Source organism: Somniosus microcephalus, unplaced genomic scaffold, assembly GCF_052327205.1.
Source record: "Somniosus microcephalus isolate GS21.2 unplaced genomic scaffold, FLI_Smic_1.0 unresolved_chr1, whole genome shotgun sequence".
NCBI classification, from domain to species: Eukaryota; Metazoa; Chordata; class Chondrichthyes; order Squaliformes; family Somniosidae; genus Somniosus; species Somniosus microcephalus.
This window is the reverse complement of record NW_028225179.1, coordinates 107128982-107145171: the sequence shown is the minus strand read 5'-3', so window position 1 is coordinate 107145171 and position 16190 is coordinate 107128982. Positions and strand designations below refer to the sequence as shown.

The window sequence follows — 16190 nt, the reverse complement described above, 5'->3', positions numbered from 1 at the left end:
CCTTTAGCAAAGAACCCCAGTGCTTTGTTTTCTTTTTGTTATGGCCTTATTGACGTGTGTCGTTAATTTTAGTGATTTGTGAATCTGTACCCCCAGATCCCTTTGCTCCTCTACCCCATTTAGACACTTATTTCCCCAAGGAGTATGTGGCCTCCTCATTCCACCTACCACAATGTATCACCTCACACTCATCTATATCGAAGTTCATTTGCCAATGACGCGCCCATTCGACAAGTCACCGACCAAGTGCAGTGAGTGTTGTTACGTTGACAAGTGCGGCAGCGATTCTGGACCAGCGAGGCCCCACTAACAGCAATGATCCGAATGATCAGGTTATTTGGGGGTTTTTTTTAAGCGGCTTTGGTCGAGTGTGGAAGGATGGCCAAGGCTTTTAGAGAACCCCTGCTCTTCTCATAGCAGACAACTGGCAAGTCAGTGTTCTCCATCAGGCCAACATCCCCAGCATCGAAGCTTTGACCACGCTCGATCAGCTCCGATGGACGGGTCACATCATCCGCATGCCCGATACAAGACTCCCAAAACAAGCGCTCTACTCGGAGCTCCGACATGGCAAGAGAGCCCCAGGTGGGCAGAGGAAACGCTTCAAGGACACCCTCAATGCCTCCTTGAAAAAGTGCAACATCCCCACCGACACCTGGGAATCCCTGGCCCAAGACCACACAAAGTGGAGGAGAAGCATCCGGGAAGGCGCCAAACACCTCGAGTCTCTTCGCCGGGAACAAGCGGAAGCCAAGCGGAAACAGCGGAAGGAGCGCACGTCAACCCAAGCACCCCACCCACCCGCCCCTTCAATCACCATCTGCCCCACCTGTGACAGAGACTGTAGGTCCCACATTGGACTCATCAGTCACCTGCAAACTCATTTTTAGTGTGGAAGCAAGACATCGTCGGTTCCGAGGGACTGCCTAAGAAGAAGAAGGGTTGACGTGGGTCTTGTGCGAAAGTGCGCGATGGGCGGTAGAGAATCTGCTGCCCGTTTTACACTGCGCCCCATTATCTTTTCCATTGAAGTTGCCTGTTTTGGCAAAGACCAGTTTCACCCCCAGTATTTCCAGCTCTCCGGTTTGCCGGGGTGGCGGGGGGGGGGAACCCGAGAAGACAGCTGGTTTAGGGAGCTGCCATATCACCCTCCAGCTGGCTCATTTCATCACCCACAAGCTTTCCTTGCCCCCCAAAAACATTTATAAGGAAAATCTGCATATCTACAAGTCACCCTGGAAACCTGCCACTCGCTTCATACACCTGACTCAACAATACCCCTTCACCTGGCGTCAAGAGAAAGACATTTTAACTTTTGGCAATAGTGTGAAGCATAGGAGCAGGAGGAGGCCATTCAGCCCCTCGAGCCTGTTCCCTCATTCAATGAGATCACGGCTGATCTGTATCTTAACTCCATCTGCCCGCCTTGGTTCCGTAACCCTTAATACCCTTCCCCAACAAAAAATCTCTCAATCTCAGTTTTGAAATTTTCCAACTGAGCCCCCAGCCTCAACAGCATTTTGGGGGAGAGCGTTCCAGATTTCCACTGCCCTTTGTGTGAAGAGGTGCTTCCTGACATCACCCCCCGAACGACCTGGCTCTAATTCTATGGTTATGCCCCCTTGTTCTGGACTCCCCCCACCAGAGGAAATAGTTTCATTCTATCTTTTTTTTATTCGTTCATGGGATCTGGGTGTCGCTGGCAAGGCCAGCATTTATCGCCCATCCCTAGTTGCTCTTGAGAAGGTGGTGGTGAGCCGCTTTCTTGAACCGCTGCAGTCCGTGTGGTGAAGGTGCTCCCACAGTGCTGTTAGGGAGTTCCAGGATTTTGACCCAGCGACAATGAGAGAACGGCGACATACTTCTAAGTCAGGATGGTGTGTGACTTGGAGGGGAACTTGGAGGTGGTGGTGTTCCCAATCTACCCAATCAACTCCTGTAATCAACTGCAATTGCAGAACACCAAATTCCCACCGTTTGCCAGTTTGAGTAGCTACCACTTAACCCCCTACTCTCTGGTTTTATAGCCAGCTTTGCTATTCATGCTGCTCCTTAACCCCTGACTCCACATGCTCTGACCTGCTCTATCAGCCAAAGTTTAAATGACCCCGTCCTATTGACTTTAAATAGAGTAAAATTGGGCGGGGCGCAAATCAGGCATCAGACCCAAAATCCACTCGGTGACTGGCATAAAATGACACGGATTGAAGTGGATTTCATTGAAGTGAGACCAATTTACCCCGGATTTCTACACTTCTTGCGCAATAGCTGAACAGACGTTGCGTTGGTTGTCAAGGCCACTGTCGAATATTCCTACCCCCAACCCCCCACCGTCCCCTGCCCCCCACCGACCACCTCACCTTCAGGTCTATGAGGTTCGATTGCTCATCCCGTCCGGCATTTTCCTTTGCTTGATTCTCCAGATATTCCAAGGCCTGCTGAAGTTTTTCCTGAAACACACAAGACCAACGGAATTAAACGGGGAAGCTTGTGAACATAAGAACATAAGAATTAGCAGCAGGAGTCGGCCATACGGCCCCTCGAGCCTGCTTCGCCATTCAATAAGATCATGGCCGATCACCGACCTCATCTCCACTTTCCTGCACTATCTCCATATCCCTTGATTCCCCTAGAGTCCAAAAATCTATCGATCTCAGCCTTGAATACACTCAAAGACTCAGCATTCACAGCCCTCTGGGGTAGAGAATTCCAAAGATTCACAACCCTCTGAGTGAAGAAATTCCTCCTCATATCAGTCTTAAATGGCCGACCCCTTATCCTGAGACTATGCCCCCTAGTTCTAGACACCCCAGCCAGGGGAAACAACCTCTCAGCATCTACCCTGTCAATCCCCCTCAGAAACTTGTATGTTTCAATGAGATCACCTCTCATTCTTCTAAACTCCAGAGAGTATAGGCCCATTCTACACAAGTGTGGCCGGAGGCTTTCCGTCGGATCAGTCGGCCTGCTGAAGCACGGAACTATTTTAAGGGAGGCGAAAGGGGGAGGGGGAGGGGGGGGGGGGGGGGTGGGGGGGGGGGGTGAAAAATAAACAATCGGGGAATGTTGGAAATCCAAAGCAGGAATAGGAACTGCTGGGAATTCACGGCGAATGGATCAGCTTGTAAAAACCAGGTCTCTGAACATTAAACAGGAAAGATTTGCATTTATCTAGCGCCTTTCACGTCCTCGGGACGTCCCAAAGCACTTTACAGCCAATGAAGTACTTCTGAAGTGTAGTTGCTGTTGTAATGTGGGAAACGCGGCAACCAGTTTGCGCACAGCAAGCTCCCACAAACAGCAGAGATAGTGACCCAGATAATCTGTTTGAGTGATGTTGTCCACTGCGAGGATAACTCCCCCTGCTCATCTTCGAAGTAGTAGCCATGGGATCTTTTACGTCTACCCAAGTGAGAGAAGACAGGGCCTCAGTTTAACGTCTCATCTGAAAGACGGCACCTCCGACAGTGCAGCACTCCCTCAGCACTGCACTGGGAGTGTCAGCCTAGATTCTGTGCTCAAGTCTCTCTCGAGTTGTACTTGACCCCACGGCCTTCTGACCCAAGAGGTGAGAGTGCTACCCACTGAGCCAGGACTGTTACCACCAGGAGGCGGAAGCTTAACATGTTCCTATAGAATGAAATTTCTCCCTCTTTTAACGGAGTTGTTAACTAGTTTATTTCAATTTGTCTCATTTGAAAGAGTTGGGCAGAGAAACTCACACATGAAGGGGGCCATTTTAGCCTTACTTGCGGGCGGAGAATTGGGTGAATTCTGGTGAGCCAACCGTCTTACATCCCGTCTGACGTCAATGGCGAGCAGATTTGGGCGGGGTGTAAAAGAGGCTTCCGTCCCGGTGGGTTAGATTAAAATTACCCCACCCCCTTAATGTTAACATTTCTGGCTCAGTAATTAAATACACATTGTGGTAGATGGCTAAATATTCCAGCCCTTCCACTTTCAGAACCATTACCAGGGTCCTGAGGGCAGGGCCGGGCTCCTCAGGGCAGGGCCAGGCTCCTCAGGGCAGCGCCGGGGTCCTCAGGGGAGGGCTGGGGTGCTCAGGGCAGGGCCGGAGTCCTGAGGGCAGGGCCGGGCTCCTCCGGGCAGGGCCGGAGTCCTGAGGGCAGGGCCGGGCTCCTCAGGGGAGGGCCGGGGTCCTGAGGGGAGGGCCGGGGTCCTGAGTGGAGGGCCGGGGTCCTGAGTGGAGGGCCGGGGTCCTGAGGGGAGGGCCGGGGTCCTCAGGGCAGGGCTGGGGTCCTCAGGGCAGGGCCGGGGTCCTGAGGGCAGGGCTGGGGTCCTCAGGGGAGGGCCGGGCTCCTCAGGGGAGAGCCGGGGTCCTCAGGGGAGGGCTGGGCTCCTCAGAGGATGCCGGGCTCCTCAGGGGAGGGCCGGGGTCCTGAGGGCAGGGCCGGGGTCCTCAGGGCAGGGCCGGGCTCCTCAGGGCAGGGCCGGGCTCCTCAGGGGAGGCCGGGCTCCTCAGGGGAAAGCGGGGCTCCTCAGGGGAGGGCCGGGCTCCTCAGGGGAGAGCCGGGGTCCTTGGGAGGGCCGGGTGCTCAGGGCAGGGCTGGGGTCCTCAGGGCAGGGCCGGGGTCCTCAGGGCAGGGCCGGGTGCTCAGGGGAGGGCCGGGGTCCTAGCAATGGGCAGTGTCCTAGGCCCAACCATCTTCAGCTGCTTCATCAATGACCTTCCCTCCAACATAAGGTCAGAAATGGGAATGTTCGCTGATGGCTGCACAGTGTTCAGCACCATTCACAACTCCTCAGATAATGAAGCAGTCCATGCCCGCATGGAACAAGACCTGGACGACGTTCAGGCTTGGGCTGATAAGTGGCAGGTGACATTCGTGCCACAAAAGTGCCAGGCAATGACTATCTCCAAAAAGCAAGCGTCTAACAACCGTCACTTGACATTCAACGGCATTACCATCACCGAATCCCTTACCATCAATATCCTGGGGGTCACCATTGACCAGAAACTTAACTGGACCAGCTACACAAATACTGTGGCAACAAGAGCAGGTCAGATGCAGGGTATTCTGTGGTGAGTGTCTCACCTCCTGACTCCCCAAAACCTTTCCACCATCTAAAAGGCACAAGTCAGGAATGTGATGGAATACTCTCCACTTGCCTGGATGAGTGCAGCTCCAACAACACTGAAGAAGCGCGACACCATCCAGGACAAAGCAGCCCGCTTGATTGGCACCCCATCCACCACCTTAAACATTCACTCCCTCCAGCACTGGCGTACCGTGGCTGCAGTGTGTACCATCTGCAAGATGCACTGCAGAAACAGGCCAAGGCTTCTTCGACAGCACCTCCCAAACCTGTGACCTCTTCCACCTAGAAGGACAAGGGCAGCAGGCGCAGGGGAACACCACCACCTCCAAGTTCCCCTCCAAGTCACACACCATCCTGACTTAGAAGTATATCGGCAATCCTTCATCGTCGCTGGGTCAACATCCTGGAACTCCCTCCCTAACAGCACTGTGGGAGTACCACAGTGGGGGAAAATCAGCGTTTCAAGGAGGCGGCTCACCACCACCTTCTCAAGGGCAACTAGGGTTAAGCAATAAATGCTGGCCTTGCCAGCGACACCCACATCCTCTAAACTAATTAAAAAAAAGCTGTACATGTCCCAGGGGGACTAGCTGCTGCTGGATATTTTAATGAGAAATGAGAGATGGTTAGACAGAGATTGTGTGAACAGCGCCTTGATCTGCCTGAAATAGTCGGTGTGCTTAATGCGGTTTAAGCGACTCCTTTGTAATGGAAATGGCGAACGGTCAGCGCCATTGGCCAGATATAGCGGCTATCTGGGATACGCAGGGACGGCGCAAGTGGTGGGAACTGTAGAACATAGAATGTACAGCACAGAAACAGTCTATTTGGCCCAACTGGTCTGTGCTGTTGCTTATGTACGAGCCTCCTCCCAGCTTAGCTCATCTAATCCTATCACCATGTTCCTTTCTCCCTCGTGTGTTTATCGAGCATCCCCTTAAAAGCATCGATACGATTCGCCTCAACCGCTCCCTGTGGAAGCGAGTTCCACATTCTCACCACTCTCTGGGTAGCTGAATTCGCTATTGGATTGATTGGTGTCTGTCTTATATCGATGGCCCCTAGTTCTGGATTCCCCACAAGCGGAAACAGCTTCTCTATGTCACTTCGGTTCATTTGAGTATCACAACTCCAGATAAAAGATCGCTCCCGCAGGACCTTAACCCCGTTCGGGTGCTGACCGAGCTGCTTTGTGCTTCCAACTTTTTCTGTCACGGATGCAATATCTGATTAGAATGCAAAGCAAGTCATTGCAAACATAGAATTGGACTCTTTTAGGTCGCAGGTATAAGCCGCAGACTTAGCTCGGTGATGTTACTATCTGAACGCTCAATTCATTCAAATTCTAGGCTGCAATTTTAAAAGCGGGCATCAACATCTTTTGACGGGCCTCTTACTCTGTTCCAATGAAGCTCAGCGCAAACTCGAGGAACAGCACCTCATCTTTTGATTAGGCACTTTACAGCCTTCTGGACTCAATATCGAGTTCAACAATTTCAGACCATAACCTCTGCCCCTATCTTTTTCCTCCATTTATTTTTCTCTCTCACATGGCAGCTGTCTTTCATTCTGCCATCGCCATTTACACTTCATCTAGAGCCATCTTTTGTTTCTTAACTTGTCCCATTACCATCTCCTTTTGCCTTGCACCATCACCCCTTTTGTCTCTTAATCTCTCCTCCCTTCCATCCTATCACAGACCTTCCCTTTTGTTCTTTCCTCCCCTCCCCCCTTTCCCTGCCCCTGCATTTGCTTAAAAACCTGTTCCATCTCCAGCTTTTTCCAGTTCTGACGAAGGGTCATCGACCTGAAACGTTAACTCTGTTTCTCTCTCCACAGATGCTGCCTGACCTGCTGAGTATTTCCAGCATTTTCTGTTCTTATTTCAGATTTCCAGCTTCTGCAGTATTTTGCTTTGTGTTTGAGTCAACATCGTTGAATGGGTTAATACATCTGCTAAAAATATGACCAAAGTGATACAAATGTTAACTGTCTGACTGTAATGTTGCTGAAGAACTTCCAGGCTAATTCTGTAACATTAAAGGGCATCGTTACTTCATCCTTTGGTAACAATAATACAAGATTCTCAAACTTACACATCTCGCGGCTCTGATAGATTGTAACTACAGGAGACATCTGAGCCGCGCTAATGTTTTACATTTTCAGATTTCCAGACAGTTAATGCAGGATGGCAGTGCAACTTATTTATTACGCTGTGAGGGATCGTACATCAATACAACTCTTCATATCCTTTCATATAGTGTTTAAACTCCTGCTCCTGGGTTTTCTCTTGGTCTCTGACAGCTGGCATTTCAAATGTCTGAGTGCGGCAGACTCTCCTGCAGCTGGTCCCGTACTCCTGAGAGCCCAGCTGCAAATACACACTCCTCAGGGACCCCCAGCAAACACACACTCCCCATGCACCCATCCAAATATACACTCCCCGTGCACCCCTCCGAATACACACTCCCCGTGCACCCCTCCAAATACACACTCCCCGTGCACCCCTCCAAACACACACACTCCACGTGCACCCCTCCAAATACAAACTCCCCGTGCACCCCTCCAAACACACACTCCCCGTGCACCCCTCCAAACACACACTCCCCGTGCACCCCTCCAAACACAGACTCCCCGTGCACCCCTCCAAACACACACTCCCCGTGCACCCCTCCAAATACACACTCCCCGTGCACCCCTCCAAACACACACTCCCCGTGCACCCCTCCAAACACAGACTCCCCGTGCACCCCTCCAAACACACACTCCCCGTGCACCCCTCCAAATACACACTCCCCGTGCACCCCTCCAAATACACACTCCCCGTGCACCCCTCCAAACACAGACTCCCCGTGCACCCCTCCAAATACACACTCCCCGTGCACCCCTCCAAACACACACTCCCCGTGCACCCCTCCAAAAACAGACTCCCCGTGCACCCCTCCAAACACACACTCCCCGTGCACCCCTCCAAATACACACTCCCCGTGCACCCCTCCAAACACACACTCCCCGTGCACCCCTCCAAATACACACTCCCCGTGCACTCCTCCAAATACACACTCCCCGTGCACCCCTCCAAATACACACTCCCCGTGCACTCCTCCAAATACACACTCCCCGTGCCCCCCTCCAAATACACACTCCCCGTGCACCCCTCGAAACACACACTCCCCATGCACCCCTTCAAACACACACTCCCCGTGCACCCCTCCAAACACACACTCCCCGTGCACCCCTCCAAACACAGACTCCCCGTGCACCCCTCCAAACACACACTCCCCGTGCACCCCTCCAAATACACACTCCCCGTGCACCCCTCCAAAGACACACTCCCCGTGCACTCCTCCAAATACACACTCCCCGTGCACCCCTCCAAACACACACTCCCCATGCACCCCTTCAAACGCACACTCCCCGTGCACCCCTCCAAACACACACTCCCCATGCACCCCTTCAAACACACACTCCCCGTGCACCCCTCCAAATACACACTCCCCGTGCACCCCTCCAAATACACACTCCCCGTGCACCCCTCCAAATACACTCCCCGTGCACCCCTCCAAACACACACTCCCCATGCACCCCTTCAAACACACACTCCCCGTGCACCCCTCCAAACACACACTCCCCGTGCACCCCTCCAAATACACACTCCCCGTGCACCCCTCCAAACACACACTCCCCGTGCACTCCTCCAAATACACACTCCCCGTGCACCCCTCCAAACACACACTCCCCATGCACCCCTTCAAACACACACTCCCCGTGCACCCCTCCAAATACACACTCCCCGTGCACCCATCCAAATATACACTCCCCGTGCACCCCTCCGAATACACACTCCGCGTGCACCCCTCCAAATACACATTCCCCGTGCACCCCTCCAAACACACACTCCCCGTGCACCCCTCCAAACACACACTCCCCGTGCACCCCTCCAAACACACACTCCCCGTGCACCCCTCCAAATACACACTCCCCGTGCACTCCTCCAAATACACACTCCCCGTGCACACCTCCAAACACACACTCCCCATGCACCCCTTCAAACACACACTCCCCGTGCACCCCTCCAAATACACACTCCCCGTGCACCCCTCCAAACACACACTCCCCATGAACCCCTCCAAACACACACTCCCCGAGCACGCCTTCAAACACACACTCCCCGTGCACTCCTCCAAATACACACTCCCCGTGCACCCCTCCGAACACACACGTCCCGTGCACCCCTCCAAACACACACTCCCCGTGCACCCCTCCAAACACACACTTCCCGTGCAACCCTCCAAATACACACTCCCCGTGCACCCCTCCAAATACACACTCCCCGTGCACCCCTCCAAACACACACTCCCTGTGCACCCCTCCAAATACACACTCACCATGCACCCTTCCAAATAAACACACCCCGTGCACCCTTCCAAATACACACTCCCCGTGCACCTCTCCAAACACACACTCCCCGTGCACCCCTCCAAACACACACTTCCCGTGCAACCCTCCAAATACACACTCCCCGTGCACCCTTCCAAATACACACTCCCCGTGCACCCCTCCAAATACACACTCCCCGTGCACCCCTCCAAATACACACTCCCCGTGCACCCCTCCAAAAACACACTCCCTGTGCACCCCTCCAAATACACACTCACCGTGCACCCTTCCAAATAAACATACCCCGTGCACCCTTCCAAATACACACTCCCCGTGCACCTCTCCAAACACACACTCCCCGTGCATCCCTACAAACACACACTCCCCGTTCACCCCTCCAAACACACACCTCCCGTGCAACCCTCCAAATACACACTCCCCGTGCACCTCTCCAAATACACGCTCCCTGTGCACCCCTCCAAACATACACTCCCCGTGCACCCCTCCAAATACACACTCCCCGTGCACCCCTCCAAACACACACACCCAGTGCACCCTTCCAAATACACACTCCCCGTGCACCCCTCCAAATACACACTCCCCGTGCACCCCTCCAAATACACACTCCCCGTGCACCCCTCCAAACACACATTCCGTGCACCCCTCCAAATACACACTCACCGTGCACCCTTCCAAATAAACACACCCCATGCACCCTTCCAAATACACACTCCCCGTGCACCTCTCCAAACACACACTCCCCATGCACCCCTACAAACACACACTCCCCGTGCAGCCCTACAAACACACACTCCCCATGCACCCCTACAAACACACACTCCCCATGCACCCTTCCAAACACACACTCCCCGTGCACCCCTACAAACACACTCTCCCCGTGCACCCCTACAAACACACACTCCCCATGCACCCCTCCAAACACACACTCCCCATGCACCCCTCCAAACACACACCCCCCGTGCACCCCTACAAACACACACACCTCATGCACCCCTCGAAACAAACACTCCCCGTGCACCCCTACAAACACACACTCCCCATGCACCCTTCCAAACACACACTCCCCATGCACCCCTACAAACACACACTCCCCGTGCACCCCTACAAACACACACTCCCCATGCACCCCTCCAAACACACACTCCCCATGCACCCCTCCAAACACACACCCCCCGTGCACCCCTACAAACACACACACCTCATGCACCCCTCGAAACAAACACTCCCCGTGCACCCATACAAACACACTCTCCCCGTGCACCCCTCCAAACACACACTCCCCCTGCACCCCTCCAAACACACACCCCCCGTGCACCCCTACAAACACACACACCTCATGCACCCCTCCAAACAAACACTCCCCATGCACCCATACAAACACACTCTCCCCGCGCACCCCTCCAAACATACACTCCCCGTGTACCCCTCCAAACATACACTCCCCGTGCACCCCACAAATACACACTCCCCGTGCACCCCTCCAAACACACACTCCCCGTGCACCCCTCCAAACACACACTCCCTGTGCACCCCTCCAAACACACACTCCCCGTGCACCCGCTCCAAACACACACTCCCCGTGCACCCCTCCAAACACACTCTCCCCGCGCACCCCTCCAAACATACACTCCCCGTGTACCCCTCCAAACACACACTCCCTGTGCACCCCTCCAAACACACACTCCCCGTGCACCCGCTCCAAACACACACTCCCCGTGCACCCCTCCAAACACAGAGTCCCCGTGCACCCCTCCAAACACACACTCCCCGTGCACCCCTCCAAATACACACTCCCCGTGCACCCCTCCAAACACACACTCCCCGTGCACTCCTCCAAATACACACTCCCCGTGCACCCCTCCAAACACACACTCCCCATGCACCCCTTCAAACACACACTCCCCGTGCACCCCTCCAAATACACACTCCCCGTGCACCCATCCAAATATACACTCCCCGTGCACCCCTCCGAATACACACTCCGCGTGCACCCCTCCAAATACACATTCCCCGTGCACCCCTCCAAACACACACTCCCCGTGCACCCCTCCAAACACACACTCCCCGTGCACCCCTCCAAACACACACTCCCCGTGCACCCCTCCAAATACACACTCCCCGTGCACTCCTCCAAATACACACTCCCCGTGCACACCTCCAAACACACACTCCCCATGCACCCCTTCAAACACACACTCCCCGTGCACCCCTCCAAATACACACTCCCCGTGCACCCCTCCAAACACACACTCCCCATGAACCCCTCCAAACACACACTCCCCGAGCACGCCTTCAAACACACACTCCCCGTGCACTCCTCCAAATACACACTTCCCGTGCAACCCTCCAAATACACACTCCCCGTGCACCCCTCCAAATACACACTCCCCGTGCACCCCTCCAAACACACACTCCCTGTGCACCCCTCCAAATACACACTCACCATGCACCCTTCCAAATAAACACACCCCGTGCACCCTTCCAAATACACACTCCCCGTGCACCTCTCCAAACACACACTCCCCGTGCACCCCTCCAAACACACACTTCCCGTGCAACCCTCCAAATACACACTCCCCGTGCACCTCTCCACATACATGCTCCCTGTGCACCCCTCCAAACATACACTCCCCGTGCACCCCTCCAAATACACACTCCCCGTGCACCCCTCCAAACACACACACCCAGTGCACCCTTCCAAATACACACTCCCCGTGCACCCCTCCAAATACACACTCCCCGTGCACCCCTCCAAATACACACTCCCCGTGCACCCCTCCAAACACACACTCCCTGTGCACCCCTCCAAATACACACTCACCGTGCACCCTTCCAAATAAACATACCCCGTGCACCCTTCCAAATACACACTCCCCGTGCACCTCTCCAGACACACACTCCCCGTGCATCCCTACAAACACACACTCCCCGTTCACCCCTCCAAACACACACCTCCCGTGCAACCCTCCAAATACACACTCCCCGTGCACCTCTCCAAATACACGCTCCCTGTGCACCCCTCCAAACATACACTCCCCGTGCACCCCTCCAAATACACACTCCCCGTGCACCCCTCCAAACACACACACCCAGTGCACCCTTCCAAATACACACTCCCCGTGCACCCCTCCAAATACACACTCCCCGTGCACCCCTCCAAATACACACTCCCCGTGCACCCCTCCAAACACACACTCCGTGCACCCCTCCAAATACACACTCACCGTGCACCCTTCCAAATAAACACACCCCATGCACCCTTCCAAATACACACTCCCCGTGCACCTCTCCAAACACACACTCCCCATGCACCCCTACAAACACACACTCCCCGTGCAGCCCTACAAACACACACTCCCCATGCACCCCTACAAACACACACTCCCCATGCACCCTTCCAAACACACACTCCCCGTGCACCCCTACAAACACACTCTCCCCGTGCACCCCTACAAACACACACTCCCCATGCACCCCTACAAACACACACTCCCCATGCACCCCTCCAAACACACACTCCCCATGCACCCCTCCAAACACACACCCCCCGTGCACCCCTACAAACACACACACCTCATGCACCCCTCGAAACAAACACTCCCCGTGCACCCATACAAACACACTCTCCCCGTGCACCCCTCCAAACACACACTCCCCCTGCACCCCTCCAAACACACACCCCCCGTGCACCCCTACAAACACACACACCTCATGCACCCCTCCAAACAAACACTCCCCGTGCACCCATACAAACACACTCTCCCCGCGCACCCCTCCAAACATACACTCCCCGTGTACCCCTCCAAACATACACTCCCCGTGCACCCCACAAATACACACTCCCCGTGCACCCCTCCAAACACACACTCCCCGTGCACCCCTCCAAACACACACTCCCTGTGCACCCCTCCAAACACACACTCCCCGTGCACCCGCTCCAAACACACACTCCCCGTGCACCCCTCCAAACACACTCTCCCCGCGCACCCCTCCAAACATACACTCCCCGTGTACCCCTCCAAACACACACTCCCTGTGCACCCCTCCAAACACACACTCCCCGTGCACCCGCTCCAAACACACACTCCCCGTGCACCCCTCCAAACACACTCTCCCCGCGCACCCCTCCAAACATACACTCCCCGTGTACCCCTCCAAACACACACTCCCATGGGACCCCACTGCAAACTTCCATGACCCCTTAAGTATCGGTAAGATTCCCAGTATAAATACACTCTCACTGTTTCCAGCCAGGCAGATTTACACTCGAAAGGAAGCAATTTTAAGCTGACTTGCTGGGCGGGAATCCAACGGGAATGGGTGGAACGTCAGTTTTACACCACACCTTATATTGCCTTCCACTGACCTCAATGGAGAGTAAAATTGTGGCAGGCCGGGGGGGTGGGGAGGTGGGAGTGCGTGAAACCAGCTCGCCCCCGATCCTGTCAGTTTCTTGCCCAATGAGTTCGGTCAAAATTTCCCTCATTGAAACATATATGATTCTGAGGGGGCTTGACAGGGTCGATGCAGAGAGGATTTTTCCCCTCGTGGGGAAATCTAGAACTAGGGGGCATAATTTCAGAAGGGGGCTCCCTTTTAAATCGGAAATGAGCAGGAATTTCTTCTCTGAGGGTTGTGAATCTTTGGAATTCTCTTCCCCAGAGAGCTGTGGAGGCGGAGTCATTGAATATATTTAAGGTGGAGATAGACAGAGTTTTGAATGGTAAGGGAGTCAAGGGTTATGGGGAGTGGGCAGGGAAGTGGAGTTGAGGCCAAGATCAGATCAGCCATGATCTTATTGAATGGCGGAGCAGGCTCGAGGGGCCCAATGACCGACTCCTGCTCCTACGTCTTATGTTCTTATGTTCTGCCAGTGGTGGGATTTGAACTCACGTCTACTAGGATCACAAGTCCAGGTCTGAACTAGGATTACTAGTCTAGTAACATAACCACTATGCTACCGAACCATAGAGGGAATGCAGCGAAGGTTCACGAGACTGATTCCTGGGATGGCAGGACTGTCGTATGAGGAGAGATTGGGTCGACTAGGCCTGTATTCACTAGAGTTTAGAAGAATGAGAGGGGACCTCATTGAAATGTATACAATTCTGACAGGGCTAGACAGACTGGATGCAGGGAGGATGTTTCTGCTGGCTGGGGGGTCAAGAATGAGGGGTTAGAGTCTCAGGATACGGGGTAGGACATTTAGGACTGAGATGAGGAGAAATTTCTTCACAGGTGGTGAACCTGTGGAGTTCTCTACCACAGAAGGCTGTGGAGGCCAAGTCACTGAATATATTTAAGAAGGAGATAGATAGATTTCTAGACACAAAAGGCATCAAGGGGTATGGGGAGAGAGCGGGAATATGGTATTGAGATAGCGGATCAGCCATGATCATATTGAATGGCGGAGGAGGCTCGAAGGGCTGAATGGCCTACCCCTGCTCCTATTTTTCTATGTTTCTATGTAAACTGAGCGCCCAATTATGCAGCCCGCCCGATTTTCCCGTCCAGGGAAAGGATTTTCTGCCCTCCCACCCTTGCATCTTCCCAGCGGTACCTTGAATCGATCGGCCGCCTCCTTTATTGGGATGTTCCGACAGTCCTGGTGCTCCTTGGCCGTCTTGTCACACAGCAGCAGCAACTCATCCAAGCAAAAGAGAGTGTAGGGCAGGTTGTGCTTGGTGCAGTAATCCTGGTCGTCCTCGGTCAGCTCCAGGATCTTCCTGAGGGTCTCCACCAGCTTGGCGGCCAGCTCGTTGTCCACGGCGTCGATTGGGGAGCAACGAGCATCGCAGGTGGGGCAGGTGACCGTGCCATCTTTATCGATGACCAGCTTGGCCACGCACTCCTTGCAAGAAGTGTGCCCGCAGGCTAGAGTCACCGGCTCCTTGAAGAGCAGTGCGCAGAGCGCGCAGGTGACCTGCTCCTTCAGCCTGGCTAGTTCCTCTTCGCAAGACATCTCGCCCGGAGCACTTGGCTTACTCTTCTCTCTCTCTCTCTCTCTAAAGGATAGGTCTTCACAAGGATCTGTTCTACAGGGTGGAGTGAGTGAGGGAGAGAGGGAGTGAGTGAGGGAGAGAGGGAGGGAAGGAGGGAGGGAGGTGGGGGCTGCTGGTTGGGATGACCAAGGCCGCTGCTCTGCTGGTCTCTGCCCTGAATCTCAGCACTGCTCCTCCATCGGAGATCGTGTGTCAGAGACTGCCCAACCCCCAAGGGGTTTGAAAGCGCTACCGCCCAATAGCAACCTCTGGCATATGATAACGTCGTTTTAGCAACATCACCAATGCTAGTGTAAAACTCCTCAGGCACACTCACACAACACAGGCAAATGCACTTCACACGGGTCGATTGACTTGAAAGCACGTTTACAGCCTAGGAAGTACCTTTGAAGTGTACTGTAGGAAAGGCGGAAGCCAAATTGCTCACAACAAGCGCCCACAAACAGATAATCTGTGATAGTGAAGCTGGTTGAGGGATAAATACTGGCCTCAGGACACCTGGGATAACTCCCCTGCTCTTCTACGAAATAGTGGGGAATCATTTATGTCCACCTGAGAGGGCAGACAGGGCCTCGGTATAAGGTCTCATCCGAAAGAAGCTACCTCTGACAGTGCAGCGCTCCCTCAGTACTGCCCCTCTGACAGTGCAGCACTCCCTCAGTACTGCCCCTCTGACAGTGCAGCACTCCCTCAGTACTGCCCCTCCGACAGTGCAGCACTCCCTCA

At 54.3% G+C, this 16190-nt stretch overlaps 1 protein-coding gene across 1 annotated transcript in view; it reads right to left on the bottom strand.

Annotated features, from left to right (window-relative positions):
- The window catches only part of LOC147095694 (E3 ubiquitin-protein ligase TRIM39-like), a 131260-nt gene extending 115836 nt beyond the window's left edge, over positions 1-15424 (bottom strand). The window contains exons 1-2 of the mRNA XM_085973694.1: positions 15023-15424; positions 2361-2450 (exon numbers count right to left, since the gene is read on the bottom strand). Of these exons, the coding sequence (XP_085829820.1) occupies positions 2361-2450; positions 15023-15424 (492 nt within the window). The remainder of the gene's footprint in view (positions 1-2360; positions 2451-15022) is intronic.
- Between the last annotated feature and the right edge of the window lie 766 nt (positions 15425-16190).